Source organism: Pseudophryne corroboree, chromosome 12, assembly GCF_028390025.1.
Source record: "Pseudophryne corroboree isolate aPseCor3 chromosome 12, aPseCor3.hap2, whole genome shotgun sequence".
Taxonomy (NCBI): Eukaryota; Metazoa; Chordata; class Amphibia; order Anura; family Myobatrachidae; genus Pseudophryne; species Pseudophryne corroboree.
Genome location: NC_086455.1, coordinates 9258356 through 9274510, shown reverse-complemented (window position 1 = coordinate 9274510; position 16155 = coordinate 9258356). Strand labels below are relative to the sequence as shown.

The following is a 16155-nucleotide window of genomic DNA, read 5'->3' as shown; positions in this document are numbered from 1 at the left end:
CATGGGGATTATACCAAAGCTCCCAAACGGGCGGGAGAGTGCGGATGACTCTGCAGCACCGAATGAGAGAACTCTAGGTCCTCCTCAGCCAGGGTATCAAATTTGTAGAATTTAGCAAACGTGTTTGCCCCTGACCAAGTAGCAGCTCGGCAAAGTTGAAGAGCCGAGACCCCTCGGGCAGCCGCCCAAGAAGAGCCCACTTTCCTTGTGGAATGGGCTTTTACCGATTTAGGATGCGGCAGTCCAGCCGCAGAATGTGCAAGCTGAATCGTACTACAGATCCAGCGAGCAATAGACTGCTTAGAAGCAGGTGCACCCAACTTGTTGGGCGCATACAGGATAAAAAGCGAGTCAGTCTTCCTGACTCCAGCTGTCCTGGAAACATAAATTTTTAGGGCCCTGACTACATCCAACAACTTGGAAGCCTCCAAGTCATTCGTAGCCGCAGGCACCACGATAGGTTGGTTCAGATGAAAAGCTGATACCACTTTGGGGAGAAACTGGGGACGAGTCCTCAATTCTGCCCTATCCATATGGAAAATCAGATAAGGGCTTTTACATGACAAAGCCGCCAATTCTGAAACCCGCCTGGCCGAAGCCAAGGCCAACAACATGACCACTTTCCACGTGAGATATTTTAAATCCACGGTTTTCAGTGGCTCAAACCAATGTGACTTTAGGAAATCCAACACCACGTTGAGATCCCAAGGTGCCACTGGAGGCACAAAAGGGGGCTGAATATGCAGCACTCCCTTAACAAAAGTCTGAACTTCAGGTAGTGAAGCCAATTCTCTCTGGAAGAAAATCGATAGAGCCGAAATCTGGACCTTAATGGAACCCAATTTAAGGCCCATAGTCACCCCTGACTGTTGGAAGTGCAGGAACCGGCCCAGCTGAAATTCTTCCGTTGGGGCCTTCCTGGCCTCACACCACGCAACATATTTTCGCCATATGCAGTGATAATGGTTCGCGGTTACTTCTTTCCTAGCTTTTATCAGCGTAGGAATGACTTCCTCCGGAATGCCCTTTTCCTTCAGGATCCGGTGTTCAACCGCCATGCCGTCAAACGCAGCCGCGGTAAGTCTTGGAACAGAAAGAGCCCCTGCTGCAGCAGGTCCTGTCTGAGCGGTAGAGGCCATGGGTCCTCTGACATCATTTCTTGAAGTTCCGGATACCACGCTCTTCTTGGCCAATCCGGAACAATGAGTATAGTTCTTACTCCTCTTCTCCTTATTATCCTCAGTACCTTTGGTATGAGAGGAAGAGGAGGGAACACATAAACCGATCGGTACACCCACGGTGTTACCAGAGCGTCCACAGCTATCGCCTGCGGGTCTCTTGACCTGGCGCAATATTTTTCTAGCTTTTTGTTTAGGCGGGACGCCATCTTGTCCACCTGTGGTTTTTCCCACTGGTTTACAATCATTTGAAAGACTTCTGGATGAAGTCCCCACTCTCCCGGGTGGAGGTCGTGCCTGCTGAGGAAGTCTGCTTCCCAGTTGTCCACTCCCGGAATGAACACTGCTGACAGTGCTAACACGTGATTTTCCGCCCATCGGAGAATCCTTGTGGCTTCTGCCATCGCCGTCCTGCTTCTCGTGCCGCCCTGTCGATTTACATGGGCGACTGCCGTGATGTTGTCTGACTGGATCAGTACCGGCTGGTTTTGAAGCAGGGGTTTTGCCTGACTTAGGGCATTGTAAATGGCCCTTAGTTCCAGAATATTTATGTGCAGGGAAGTCTCCTGACTTGACCATAGTCCTTGGAAGTTTCTTCCCTGTGTGACTGCTCCCCAGCCTCGAAGGCTGGCATCCGTGGTCACCAGGACCCAGTCCTGTATGCCGAATCTGCGGCCCTCTTGAAGATGAGCACTCCGCAGCCACCACAGCAGAGACACCCCTGTCCTTGGAGACAGGGTTATCAGACGATGCATCTGAAGATGCGATCCGGACCACTTGTCCAACAGGTCCCACTGAAAGGTTCTTGCATGAAACCTGCCGAATGGAATCGCTTCGTAGGAAGCTACCATTTTTCCCAGGATCCGCGTGCAGTGATGCACCGACACCTGTTTTGGTTTTAGGAGGCCTCTGACTAGAGATGACAGCTCCTTGGCCTTCTCCTCCGGGAGAAACACTTTTCTCTGTTCTGTGTCCAGAACCATCCCTAGGAACAGCAGGCGTGTCGTAGGGACCAGCTGTGACTTTGGAATGTTTAGAATCCAGCCGTGCTGTTGTAGCACTTCCCGAGATAGTGCTACCCCTACCAACAACTGCTCTCTGGACCTCGCCTTTATCAGGAGATCGTTCAAGTACGGGATAATTAAAACTCCCTTCCTTCGAAGGAGTATCATCATTTCCGCCATTACCTTGGTAAAGACCCTCGGAGCCGTGGAGAGACCGAACGGCAACGTCTGGAATTGGTAATGACAATCTTGTACCACAAACCTGAGGTACTCCTGGTGAGGATGGTAAATGGGGACATGTAGGTAAGCATCCTTGATGTCCAGCGATACCATGTAATCTCCCTCGTCCAGGCTCGCAATAACCGCCCTGAGCGATTCCATCTTGAACTTGAATTTTTTTGATATATGTGTTCAAGGATTTCAAATTTAAAATGGGTCTCACCGAACCGTCCGGTTTCGGTACCACAAACATTGTGGAATAGTAACCCCTTCCTTGTTGAAGTAGGGACACCTTTACTATCACTTGTTGTGAATACAGCTTTTGAATTGCCTGTAACACTGCCTCCCTGCCTGAGGGAGTGGTTGGCAAGGCAGATTTGAGGAAACGGCGGGGGGGAGACGTCTCGAATTCCAGTTTGTACCCCTGAGATACTATTTGAAGGATCCAGGGATCCACCCGTGAGCGAGCCCACTGCTTGCTGAAATGCTTGAGACGGGCCCCCACCGTACCTGGCTCTGCCTGTGGAGCCCCAGCGTCATGCTGTGGACTTAGAGGAAGCGGGGGAGGACTTTTGCTCCTGGGAACTGGCTGTATGCTGCAGCTTTTTCCCTCTACCTCTGCCTCTGGGCAGAAAGGACGCGCCTTTAACCCGCTTGCCCCTATTGGGCCGAAAGGACTGTACCTGATAATACGGTGCTTTCTTTGGTTGTGAGGGAACATGGGGCAAAAATGTAGACTTCCCAGCTGTTGCTGTGGAAACGAGGTCCGAGAGACCATCCCCGAACAATTCCTCACCCTTATAAGGCAGAACTTCCATGTGTCGTTTGGAATCTGCATCACCTGTCCACTGCCGAGTCCATAACCCTCTCCTGGCAGAAATGGACATTGCACTAATTTTGGATGCCAGCCGGCAAATATCCCTCTGTGCATCCCTCATGTATAAAAGTGCTTCTTTTATATGCTCTACGTTCAGCAAAATAGTGTCCCTGTCTAGGGTATCTATATTTTCTGACAGGGAATCTGACCACGCAACAGCAGCGCTGCACATCCAGGCTGAAGCTATAGCCGGTCTCAGTATCACACCTGTGTGTGTATATATAGATTTCAGGATAGCCTCCTGCTTTCTATCAGCAGATTCCTTCAGGGCGGCCGTATCCGGAGACGGTAGTGCCACCTTCTTCGGCAAGCTTGTGAGCGCTTTATCCACCCTAGGGGATGTTTCCCAGCGTGACCTATCCTCTGGCGGGAAAGGGTACGCCATTAGTAACCTCTTAGAAATTACCATCTTTTATCAGGGGAAGCCCACGCTTCTTCACACACTTCATTTAACTCTTCAGATGGAGGAAAAGCTACTGGTAGTTTTTTCTCTCCAAACATTATACCCTTTTTTGTGGTACCGGGGGTAACATCAGAAATGTGCAACACATTTTTCATTGCCTCAATCATGTAACGTGTGGCCCTACTGGAAGTTACATTAGTCTCTTCGTCGTCGATACTGGAGTCAGTATCCGTGTCGACATCTGTGTCAACCATCTGAGGTAGCGGGCGTTTTAGAGCCCCTGATGGTTTTTGAGACGCCTGGGCAGGCACAGGCTGAGAAGCCGGCTGTCCCACATTAGGTATGTCGTCAAACCTTTTATGTAAGGAGTCGACACTATCACGTAATTCCTTCCACAGCACCATCCACTCAGGTGTCGACCCCGCAGGTGGTGACATCACATTTACAGGCATCTGCTCCGCCTCCACATAAGCCTCCTCATCAAACATGTCGACACAGCCGTACCGACACACCGCAAACACACAGGGAATGCTCTGACAGAGGACAGGACCCCACAAAGCCCTTTGGGGAGACAGAGAGAGAGTATGCCAGCACACATCAGAGCGCTATATAACACTGGGATCCCACTATCAATGAGTGTTTTCCCTATAGCTGCTTTTTTATATATATTACATATATATATATATATATATCTATACTGCGCCTAAATTTAGTGCCCCTTCTCTCTTTTTTACCCTTCTGTAGTTTTCTCAGACTGCAGGGGAGAGCCAGGGAGCTTCCTTCCAGCGGAACTGTGAGGGAAAAATGGCGCCAGTGTGCTGACGGAGAAGCCCCGCCCCCTTTTCGGCTGACTTTCTCCCGCTTTTTCTGTGATACTGGCAGGGGTAATTTTACATCTATATAGCCTCTGGGACTATATATGATGTATATTTTGCCAGCCAAGGTGTTATCTATTGCCCTCAGGTCGCCCCCCCCCCCCAGCGCCCTGCACCCATCAGTGACCGAAGTATGAGGTGTACATGAGGAGCAATGGCGCACAGCTGCAGTGCTGTGCGCTACCTTGGTGAAGACTGAGGTCTTCTGCTGCCGATTTTCCGGACCTTCTTCGTGCTTCTGGCTCTGTAAGGGGGACGGCGGCGCGGCTCCGGGAACGAACACCAAGGTCGGGTCCTGCGGTCGATCCCTCTGGAGCTAATGGTGTCCAGTAGCCTAAGAAGCCCAAACTACCACCTGTTAGGTAGGTGCGCTTCTTCTCCCCTTAGTCCCTCGCTGCAGTGAGTCTGTTGCCAGCAGATCTCACTGAAAATAAAAAACCTAAATATACTTTCTTTCTAGGTGCTCAGGAGAGCCCCTAGTGTGCATCCAGCTCGGCCGGGCACAAGAATCTAACTGAGGTCTGGAGGAGGGTCTTAGTGGGAGGAGCCAGTGCACACCAGTAGTCTAAAAGCTTTCTTTGTAGTTGTGCCCAGTCTCCTGCGGAGCCGCTAATCCCATGGTCCTTACGGAGTCCCCAGCATCCACTTAGGACGTTAGAGAAAATATGTAATATGAATTGGTGTTATTTTGTGGCCACACCCCTTCCCCATGAAGCCACGCCCCTAATTTTTTGACGCGGCGGCGCGCAGTGCCCCTGTTCTACATACAGGGAGGCCGCCAATGCCCTCTCTTGCACACAGCGCTAAAATGTTTAGTTACGGCACTGTCTGTGTGTAGGGCCGTAACTAGCGCTGCACAGGGTGTGTATGGGCAGAGAGTTCACATCCATAGGCTTACACGGATCTCCTGCAGCTCAGGGGCCCAAGAGGCCATGGTAACCCTCCGGCCCTGCATGTAAAGTATGGGAGGGCGCAAATTTATATTTTGAAGGAGGGTGCCGAACACCCTAGCACTGGCCCTGCCTACGGCACCTGGTTCAGTTATTTGAGTACTTGTATCCAGCACTCTGTGTGGCATTATGTGCATAGGAGCATTACTCTTGTGGGGCATATGTGTATGGAGCATTACTGTGTGGCATTATGTGCATAGGAGCATTACTCTTGTGGGGCATATGTGTATGGAGCATTACTGTGTGGCATTATGTGCATAAGAGCATTACTATTGTGGGGCATATGTGTAAGGGGCATTATGTGTTTAAGGGCATTACTAATATGTGGAATAATGTTTAAGGGACATTACTATGTGGCTTTGTGTGTGTGAGGGTGCACTACTGTACTTTGTGGCATAACGTTTATAAAAGGCACTTTTGTGTGGTGTAATGTGAATAAGGTTGCACCACTGTGTGGAGTAATTTGAATTGCAGGTACTATTGTGTGGCCACACTCCTATCCCAGCAAGACCACGCCCTTTTTTGGGGTATTACTATTTACAATATGAGGGTGGTGATGCCAATGCTCTTGCTGGCACAGGGCACCAAAACATCTAAGTTACAGCTCTGTGGATGAGGATAGCTATGGGTGAGGGGTGATGGGTGTTGCTGGCTGCTGCTGTAATCGGTGTTGCTGGGAGAGGGGTGCTGGGTCAGAGGCGGAACTAGCACCGGTGCGAGGGGGCACCAGACAGAATCTTGCTTTGGGCATAAAATTGGTTAGGGCTGGCCCTGAGACTCACACACACTGAGGCAGAGGCTGATACACACAGAGACAGATGAGTGGGGAGTCCCTGCTACACTCCTCTACAATATAGAGAGTTGCAGAAAACGTGACCAGCAGGGGGTAGGGGCAGGGATGGTGCGAGGTCTCTCTGCACCCCAGCTCCCCCTAATCTGTACCCCCCCCCCCCCCCCCCATCTCCTAGAGGGGAGATGAGGGTGGCCACTAGATGGGCTGGGGTAAACTGCATTATTATACATATACAGAGAAAAGGGACAACACTCAAGGCTCGAGCCCGCAGAGGGGTGCCGTTTACGGTATACTGACGGCCGGCATTCCGATCATCGGTAAATCCTACTGATCCCTACTGTACAACGGGATTTCCTGTTCTCATCTGCACAAAGCTACCTCTTTATCAGGAATAAAAGCAGAAGTATTAGTTGCAGACATCTGCACGTATAAGGGAAAATCACACACCACTTATAGGGTGTATTTTGCCACTAAAAGGAAGCTCCTAAGTCTACACAGTGATCACAGATAACGACGAGTTATATTAAGAGTGAAAACCACAATGTATTGCCCAAGTTCTTAATAAATAACATTTATTTCCAGCTCTTTGTGGTTGCTCCAAACGCCTGTCTCCATGTCGTCACTTCGCCATTGGTGGTAAATCTTACCAAAGACCTCGCAGATGTACTATATATAGAGTTCTATATTTATTGTACTATAGGAAAACTCTTGTTTGTTACAGATGAAATAAAATATTATAATACATTGAGCTGTATGTCTACCAATATTAAAATGACACAAAATACATCATAAACACACAGTCGGTGTAGACAGAAATAAAACAAATTAAAATAAATAATTATCAAGGAAATAAAATACATCACATCTTTTCAAAGGTACACGCTGTTCCCCCTTTTTTTTTTTTTTTTATTTCCCGCCAGTCTTTGCAGGAAATATTACAGTGTACAATTGGCATAAAGTGGATATCGCCGGTATAGGGAGCTATATAGGGGTATACCCACAGTTATGAAAATATGGTTGCAATAGCCGCTGTAATTTTTACTCCAAGAAGCGCACACCAGATTGAATATGCCCCTTGGAATAGACCCCATAAATGTGCCAGCTGTGAACCACTGGTGGGCTGTGAAAAGGGGCAGGTGTCAGACTCCCCCTGGGCCAGTCCTATTCTCATCTCCTCAGGCCGGCAGCCAATCACTAGAATATACTATGTTAGCATTGGGCGCGTGCTACCTGATGCCATATTACACCACAGTACTGCTCACTGAGTGCCGGCCTCTGTAGCACAACCTCGGACCCGCCCCCACCTCTATTTCCTTTCAGCTGCCGGCCAGTGACTCCACCCATACTCTCTCTGATTGGCTGGGCTGAATAACACATGCACAGAAGTGCAAGTGACTGACTGCTGCTTGCCCAGCCAGCATTGAGATGGGGACATTGATGTTTCTATAATGGGAGCAATGTGTGCAGTCCCCCCGTCCCCTGGGTCCAAGGGGGCCCCCCACCACACACACTGCACCCATGTTTTTTACTTACATTTCCAGAGTCCTGTGTCGGAGCTGCAATCGCAGTAAAAAAAAAAAAAAAAAAAAGCCGGTAAAATGGCCACCGCACATGCGCAGTAGGGTTTTAGTCTCCGGAACATGGCAATTCAGGAGGTGACGTGACGTCACAGCAACTGAAGAGCCTGGTAAGTGACAGATTGCCACAGTCTGCTCCCAGCCACACATTGTCTAAAGCCCAGCCACACAGTCCCAGCCCAGCCGCGCGCGGTCCCAGCCCAGCCGCGCGCGCGGTCCCAGCCCAGCCGCGCGCGCGGTCCCAGCCCAGCCGCGCGCGCGGCCCCAGCGCCCGGGCCCAGCCGCGCGCGCCCGCGGCCCCAGCGCCCGGGCCCAGCCACGCGCGCGCGGCCCCAGCGCCCGGGCCCAGCGCGCGGGCCCAGCCACGCGCGCGCCCGGGCCCAGCCACGCGCGCGCGCCCAGCCCCAGCGCCCGGGCCCAGCCACGCGCGGGCCCAGCTCCCGGCCCAGCCACGCGCGGGCCCAGCTCCCGGCCCAGCCACGCGCGGGCCCAGCTCCCGGCCCAGCCACGCGCGGGCCCAGCTCCCGGCCCAGCCACGCGCGGGCCCAGCTCCCGGCCCAGCCACGCGCGGGCCCAGCTCCCGGCCCAGCCACGCGCGGGCCCAGCTCCCGGCCCAGCCACGCGCGGGCCCAGCTCCCGGCCCAGCCACGCGCGGGCCCAGCTCCCGGCCCAGCCACGCGCGGGCCCAGCTCCCGGCCCAGCCACGCGCGGGCCCAGCTCCCGGCCCAGCCACGCGCGGGCCCAGCTCCCGGCCCAGCCACGCGCGGGCCCAGCTCCCGGCCCAGCCACGCGCGGGCCCAGCCATACGTGGGCCCTGATTCATTATGGATCACTATTGAGGTGGAGATAACGATGTTCACTAATCTGCTATTGCTAATAGACCGATGCATTTGCAAACCTGCGTAGGTATTAGCAGATTCGCAATGCATACGCAAAAAAAGGACACCACCATCAACATTTACATCTGACCCCGGCATACTCAAATCAATGAGAATGCAGTCGCAGCAGGCGCCATGTTTTTGAAAGCAGCGTTCGCCGATGACGCCAGATACACTCCCCGAAAACAGCCATGACATGCCTGCGTTTTCCAAACCACTCTCCAACCCCAGCCCAGCCACACATGGTTCCAGCCCCAGCAGGCTACTTTGGGGTGTGGGGCCAAACTGTGATATCGGGATATTGAACGTAACCCATTTAAACAAATATCAACATAACATGTTTTAGGAATTATACTGTATATTTGATCAGTATAAGAACGCAGGGACCAGGACCTGTCAGATTCAACTCCGTCTCCACACTCGCAATTGTCAGTGTTTAATGCAGTGCCAGATTATAGGGGGAGCGGAAGGGTCGGTCGCCAGGGCCCCCCACACTGCGGCAACAATTGCTCCTTGTCAGGCTCACAGCTGCTCTAGGTCCTAGTGCCCGCTGGCTGCAGCAGGTAAGCAGAGATAGGCTCTGTATCACAATGACGCTTGATACAGGGTATTTAGCGTGTTTCTGGCATGGTTAATTAAGCAAGAAAAACACATTTTGTTTACCCCAGCACCCTGAATGATAGCAGTAACCAGATTTAAATCCCATGCAATATCTTAGAATTCAGAGATCTCGGTTATATATAGCTGCGCAAATGTATGTGTAAGCCCCCTTAACTAAGGGCATATCTGTGCATCAGTCATTTATATTTAATGCTCAAACATGGGTATCCTGAAAACTTGCACTGTAAGGGGCACTGATGACTAAGCTTGGTAATACTACTAAATGTAACCAAAACCATAGACGGTGCAATAGAGCATTACTGTGCTTTATCCAATCATACGGTATATACCATATACACTAGTGTCCGTGCTCCATATCACAACACAAGAAGTGACATTGTGTAGTTTCTCATACAGTACACAGGAAGGGAAATGCTGAGAACTGCAGCCAACACAACACTGTATACCTGTGCAACTTATAAATCACAGCCAGAGTTATTACACACATAAATACATATATACAGATGGAGCCTCGATCATCTAGCCTTCTCTGCTGCACCTAGGTGCACCAAGGCTTATTAGCATAAGCCTTTTATTTCTTTTTCTCAGCTGCAATACAATACAGAGAGAACAATACAGCAGGGGATTAAGTCTGACTGTCCTGGCTCAGGTAATCATATTAAAGGGATAGATGAGCAGGGCTCCATCTGTACATGCTCGCACACGTACAGATATACACACATACACAGTATACTCACACATATGGGTTTTTTCCACTATATGCTCTTTACTTACCATATTGTCCATTGCACAGCGCTGAAAATAAAATGCACAATATAAAAATTAGATTAAAATATTTTGACTTTCTATTTTCTTTTACATTATTATGTGTTATAGGCCCTACACACTTGCCGATCCGCCGCCGAGCTACCCGACAGCAGATGCGGCCGACGAGCGACCCGGCGGCGGGGGGGCAGTGACGGGGGGAGTGAAGTTTCTTCACTCCCCCCGTCACCCAGCTGCATTGAAGTGCAGGCAAATATGGACGAGATCGTCCATAATGGCCTGCATGCACAGCCGACGGGAGACCAGCGATGAACGAGCACGGGGCCGCGCATCGTTCATCGCTGGAGCCTCCACACTGCACGATATGAACATTATCTCGTTCATTAATGAACGAGATCGTTCATATCGTGCAGTCATGTCGGCCAGTGTGTATGTAGGGCCCTTTACATTCAGGTATGTAGTATTATATATATATATATATACAGTGTGTATGTAGTATTATATATATATATATACAGTGTGTATTCAGGTCTCCTGTCAGTGTTACACTCTGTAAGGAATGCGGACAGATCATTGCAGCAACACAAAGTACAAACCAACATGTTATGTAAATTGCCATTGTAAATCTGTGAGGTTCCTCCGTGGTGCTGACCTGTCCCCCAGTCCTCTCATTATTATATAGGGAAATATTCAGCAGACTCAGATGAGCTTACGCTATCACACTACTTCCAGGTCTGGCATCAGTGCTTGTACTGCGCACGCCTGGCCATCTCAAATCTCTCTCCAGTAAAATATGTGCTACAGTAGCCCTTAGGCTACAATATGCTAATGCCATCTGCCATACTTGCCTATCCTCCCAGAACAGGTGGCAGGCTCCTGAAAATCAGGTGGCACTCCTGGCCCCCACGGAAAGGTGAGCCAGTCTCCCGCTTTCCCTGCCAGACCCTTGCACCCCCCTTCCTGACTGCCCACGGCAGAGCACAAGTGGGTGGTACTAGGGGGTCCCGGTGACGTGATTTGTGCTGCATTGTGCCATCGTAGCTCCGCGGCCGCTATACAGTGCCTGTTCTCTAGCCACTGAATAGTGGGGGGCAGAGCCACAAGACACAATCGTGTTACCACACCCCTGGACAGCCAACCTTCCCATCGGCCACACCCCTGGACAGCCCACCTTGTCAACAGTCAAACCCCCAGGCAGCCCAACCTGCCGCTGGCCACGCCCCCTATTCGCCTACCACGCTGCCCAGTGTTCTCCCCAGAATTTTTTTCCCAGTAGTGGTGGCATCAAGGAGTAGCCGGTTGGGGGTCTTCACAATAATAAAGTGTTTAAATCCTGACCTTATATTGATTTAAATTTGAGATTAAGATTTTATATATTGTTTATTTTCTTCTTCTTAGAGGACCAGTCATCTGCAGCCTCAGTTTGCGGACGCAGGGCCTAATTCAGACCTGATCGTAGCAGAAAATTTGTTAGCAGTTGGGCAAAACCATGTGCACTGCAGGAGGGGCAGATGTAACATGTGCAGAGAGTTAGATTTGGGTGGGGTGTGTTCAAAATGCAATCTGAATTGCAGTGTAAAAATAAAGCAGCCAGTATTTACCCTGCACAGAAACACTATAACCCACCCAAATCTAACTCTCTCTGCACATGTTACATCTGCCCCACCTGCACTGCACATGGGACCTAATTCAGACCTGATCGCTGCTGTGCATTTTCGCACAGCGGGCGATCAGGTCTGAACTGTGCATGCGCTGGCGCCGAAGTGCACCGGTGCATGCCAGAGATACTATCAGCATCTCAGCCCAGTGATCGCCTTTGCCTGATTGACAGGCAGAGGCGTTCACTCGGCGGGAGGGGGCGGGCCAGCGGCGTTGGGCCACCATTTTGGGGGCGTGGTCCAAGCAACGCAGGCGTACCTAGACTGTGCGGGGGGTGGGCCGCAGCGGCTGCGAGACGTCACGCGCTGCCGCTGCGACCACTAGAGAACGTAGGGTAGCTCCCTGCCAGCGTGCAGGAGCTGCGCAGGTAGGGAGCTACTCTTCAGGTACAAAAGCATCGCTGCCGTGCGATGCTTTTGTACCTGTGCAGGAAGGGAGGGACAGACATGCGGGGTGGACTAGCCCTGTGCTGGGCGTCCCCCCGCATGTCTGAGTAACTGATTGTAGCCAAGTAAATTTTGCACGGTTACGATCAGGTCTGAATTACCCCCATGGTTTTGCCCAACTGCTAACAAATTTGCAGCAGCGATCAGGTTTGAATTAGGCCCACAATTATCGTTTTTAAGTGGTCAAATACTGCACAATTAGTCTGTCACAGACACAATTACTGCCCTAACATAAAAAGCTAAGCAGCTCCCAGATAATGCCCCCAGTAGTTGGCACCACAGAATGCTAAGCAGCTCCCAGATGCTGCCCTAACTTTCTGGCACCACACAGGTTTTTGTTTTTTAACAGCTCCCAGAGTATAGTACATAGCACAGAGAGACACTGATTGTGTTCACTGCTGCTCAGTCAGGTGACTGTTCCCGCCTGAACAGCGCGCCCTGGCTTTTATTCAGGGGGGAGGGATCGGAGACCTCCACCCTGAATACACTCTGCACTGTGATTGGCCATGTGCATGCCCCCTGCCATGTGACACTGACCTTGCTGCGTCCCGACAACCGGCACTCTCACCAATTAGACCTTGTTGCAGACAGACACTGATTCCGAATGGAGAGCCTAATGGGAAGATCATGTGACAATGACGTTGGAGTAGCTCGGCCATGTCACAGTCACATGATCTTCCCATCGGGTGGTTCGTCTGGAATCAGCGTCCATCCGCAACAAGGTTTAATTGGTGAGAGTTCCGGGTGTCAGGGGACTCCAAGTCCGCGAGTGCCTAACAGTAGGGCGTCTCTTGCCAGGCGGACCGCTCCAAAGTTTAAGCCTGGGGAGAACACTGCTGCCACCTCCCAGAGGAGGGGCCGGCAACGTAGGCATCTATGCTATCTACACATTCCCAGGCTTGATACAGGGGCTGCTTTATGTCAGACATGGAGGGACTGAGATATATCTGCTGTAGTCATTCTGCTTAAATTCCGGGGATCCTTAATATTTGGGTGTTTTGGGGGGGGTTATCCCACACCTATTCTTTTAAATATATCCCATAGAAGAATAGGGTTTGTGATCTGATGGCATACAAGAAGGATACAGCCCATTCAGCCTAAACTGCCCATCGCCTGGAGCTATAGTATAGTCGTATGTGTGTCCAGGGCCAGATTAAGCCTTGGGGGTGCCCGGGGCACCTAAAACAGGGGGGCCCCGATGGAAGGTGGAGGATGTATATTAAATTGTGCATACCTCCCAACATGACCTCTTCCAGGAGGGACAAAATGCTCTCTACCTGGACTTCCCTCTCAATATATGATTGGTGTTACCTGAATTGAACTATTTCATTGATAAGGAACGGGTTTCACCACAGGTGATTGCACTGATAAATTAAGAAGGAAGCCCAGGTAGAGAACATTTTGTCCCTCCTGGAATGGGTCATGTTGGGATGTATGATTTGTGTATATTACATTTAAACCAGTGGTGTTTATTAGTTTTAACTAATAGTGTAATAATTCATGAGCACTGTTTATAGCTCCACCTAATTGAAAGACAACTATTTTATAATGTTTTCCTGTAGTGGAACAAAGACAACTTAACCTTAAAATACACATAGAAAAATATATATTTTTTTAATCTTTTCACATGCAGGAATAGCAGCAGCTTCTGTACTACTTACACACTGGGACAGGATTCAGGAGGACTCTCTGTGTGTTTCTATCTCTAGACCCAAATGGCTTAGTTGCATAATAGTTTACACAGGACTCAGACACCCAGGCGGGGAAGAGGAGAAGCTGGGATCCCTGCGTCACAGCTCTCTCCACCCTCCTATCTCTCCTCTTGTCAGAAAGCTCTGTCAGTAGCTCATGAAAAATGGTATTCCTGTGTCTCTGCCTGCACTGCATACTGTCCTGCTTGCATTCTGGCTGCTGGTTCTGCTGCTGCTGCTGCTTAAGAGGGAAATCTAGTGATGTCAGTATGCTCTGGCCAGGGGGCCCCCTGACAAAAGGGGGCCCGGGGTACAGTGTGCCCTGCATCCCCCCCTTAATCTAGCTATGCGTGTGTCCCACATTCAGTCCTGTACACCAAATCACAGACAATGATTGTTCACGCTACAGAAATCTGCCAGATAACACCCAACACACGATACTACATATAACGGTCACTACTTACAGTATAGTAAGAAGAGGAGCAGGAGTGTCATGGTGCAGGTCCTTCTTCTTACTGAGCGCTGTCTGGTCACTGAGGTCACTAAGCAGAAGCTGAGGCTGCTCCCACTTCCTGCTGGTAGGAAAGATGTATAGGGTGATTATTGTACATTGCACACCATCATAAGCAGAACACACTGACAGACATCTATAGCACTGTAACAGACAGGCCTCGCACATCACAGTGACTCACACAACAAGCTGCACAGCGCTGAGACACCCTCCCATGCACTGCACTAAGCTGGCTGGAAAAGTTGTTTTGGGTACCACATGGTGCGGATGGCAGACAGGCAGGGCTGGTTGCTATTTTCAACCAGCTCTGGGTGGCTGCCTAGGTCCCTCATCCACATCTCCTCCTTAGTAGCAAGACTGCACTGCACAAAAGAGAAAGTCCCATAGGGGATAAAATGTGATGGATCGTAACACACTACTGCACATACCAAAACGACCATCCTCAATCACCTTCCCTTCCGCCCACCTGGCTGGCTCTGGCTACATTGGGAGTGACTCAGGAAGTGTTGCGTGTTCCACAAGTACACAGGAACCCAGAAGCGAGGACAGATGGAACACAGTTGCATTCTAGAACTAGGAGAAGACCAAGAGAAAAGGCCACCAACGTAGCATATTTTCCTCGAAGGCAGTGAGCGGTATCCATCTACAGTTGAAGAAGCATGGACACCAAGACTCTCAGTGACGTAACAGTGGCTGAAAGTCGACAGATCGGGACTAAGGCATTTAGGGAGTCTAGCAAACGCGTCAGGAACTGCTCCAACAGTACAATGCCAGACCCTGCCAAACAGTATCAGAACGGACACTACGGCACGAACTACGTGGGTTATGAATTTTCAGTCATATAGCATGGGTGCGTCCCAGGTGAACAACCATCTGAAAGAAACAGCGTCTGACATGGACCAAACAGCATCGTGATTAGACCATTGAACAGTGGAGATGCATCATATGGTCTGATGAATCCAGATTTTGCTTACATTCCAATGACGGCCGCTCCAGAGTCATGAGGAGGGCTGGGGAAGTGTTCCAACCAGACTGTGTCCAACGAGCTGCGCAGAAAGGAGGTGGAAGGGTCATGTTTTGGGGGTGCAATGTTGAGTGCTGGATCTGGACCCTTGGTCGAGGTGTCCAATCGCATGAAAGCGGTGGACCATGTGACATTGTTGGATCACATGGTTTTGCCATTTGTCCAGTTTCTGAAAGACGAAGGCCATCTTATGGATCCACTGTTTCTGGATGATAACTGTATTGTCCATCGCGCTGGGATTGAGCAGGATTGGTTTACAGAGCAGCAGACTGACGTGCCACATCTCACGTGGACCTGCAATTCACCAGATCTCATTGTGCACAGGATGGACATAGGCAAGTGCATTTTTAAAACAGTAAAGATCTCCAATATTGTATAGGTACTGAGCGAATGATGTATAGCGGACAACCTGAGCATTGCTGGAGTAAGAGCCTGCAGCAGGCGGGTGGAGCAAAACAAAGGGGGAAAACGGGAAAGGAATAGGGAAATCCGTTGCACAGGAAATTAATTATCTCTATCAGGACGGGATGTACTAAAGGAAAAATGCGGTAAACCCCCCGAAAACGGGGGTTTTACAGCATTTTCAAATGTACTAAGACCCCACCAGTATTTCGCCATCCAGGGTATCGCCATCTCTGGATGGCGATACCCTATAGAAGCCAATGGGCTTCTTATCGCCGACCG

General features: G+C 50.5%; 1 protein-coding gene across 1 annotated transcript in view; it reads right to left on the bottom strand.

Annotated features, from left to right (window-relative positions):
- The window catches only part of LOC134980785 (hemicentin-1-like), a 102533-nt gene extending 87012 nt beyond the window's left edge, over positions 1–15521 (bottom strand). The window contains exons 1-2 of the mRNA XM_063947752.1: positions 15422–15521; positions 10150–10170 (exon numbers count right to left, since the gene is read on the bottom strand). Coding sequence (XP_063803822.1) covers positions 10150–10170; positions 15422–15521 — 121 coding nt within the window. The remainder of the gene's footprint in view (positions 1–10149; positions 10171–15421) is intronic.
- Positions 15522–16155: the final 634 nt, after the last annotated feature.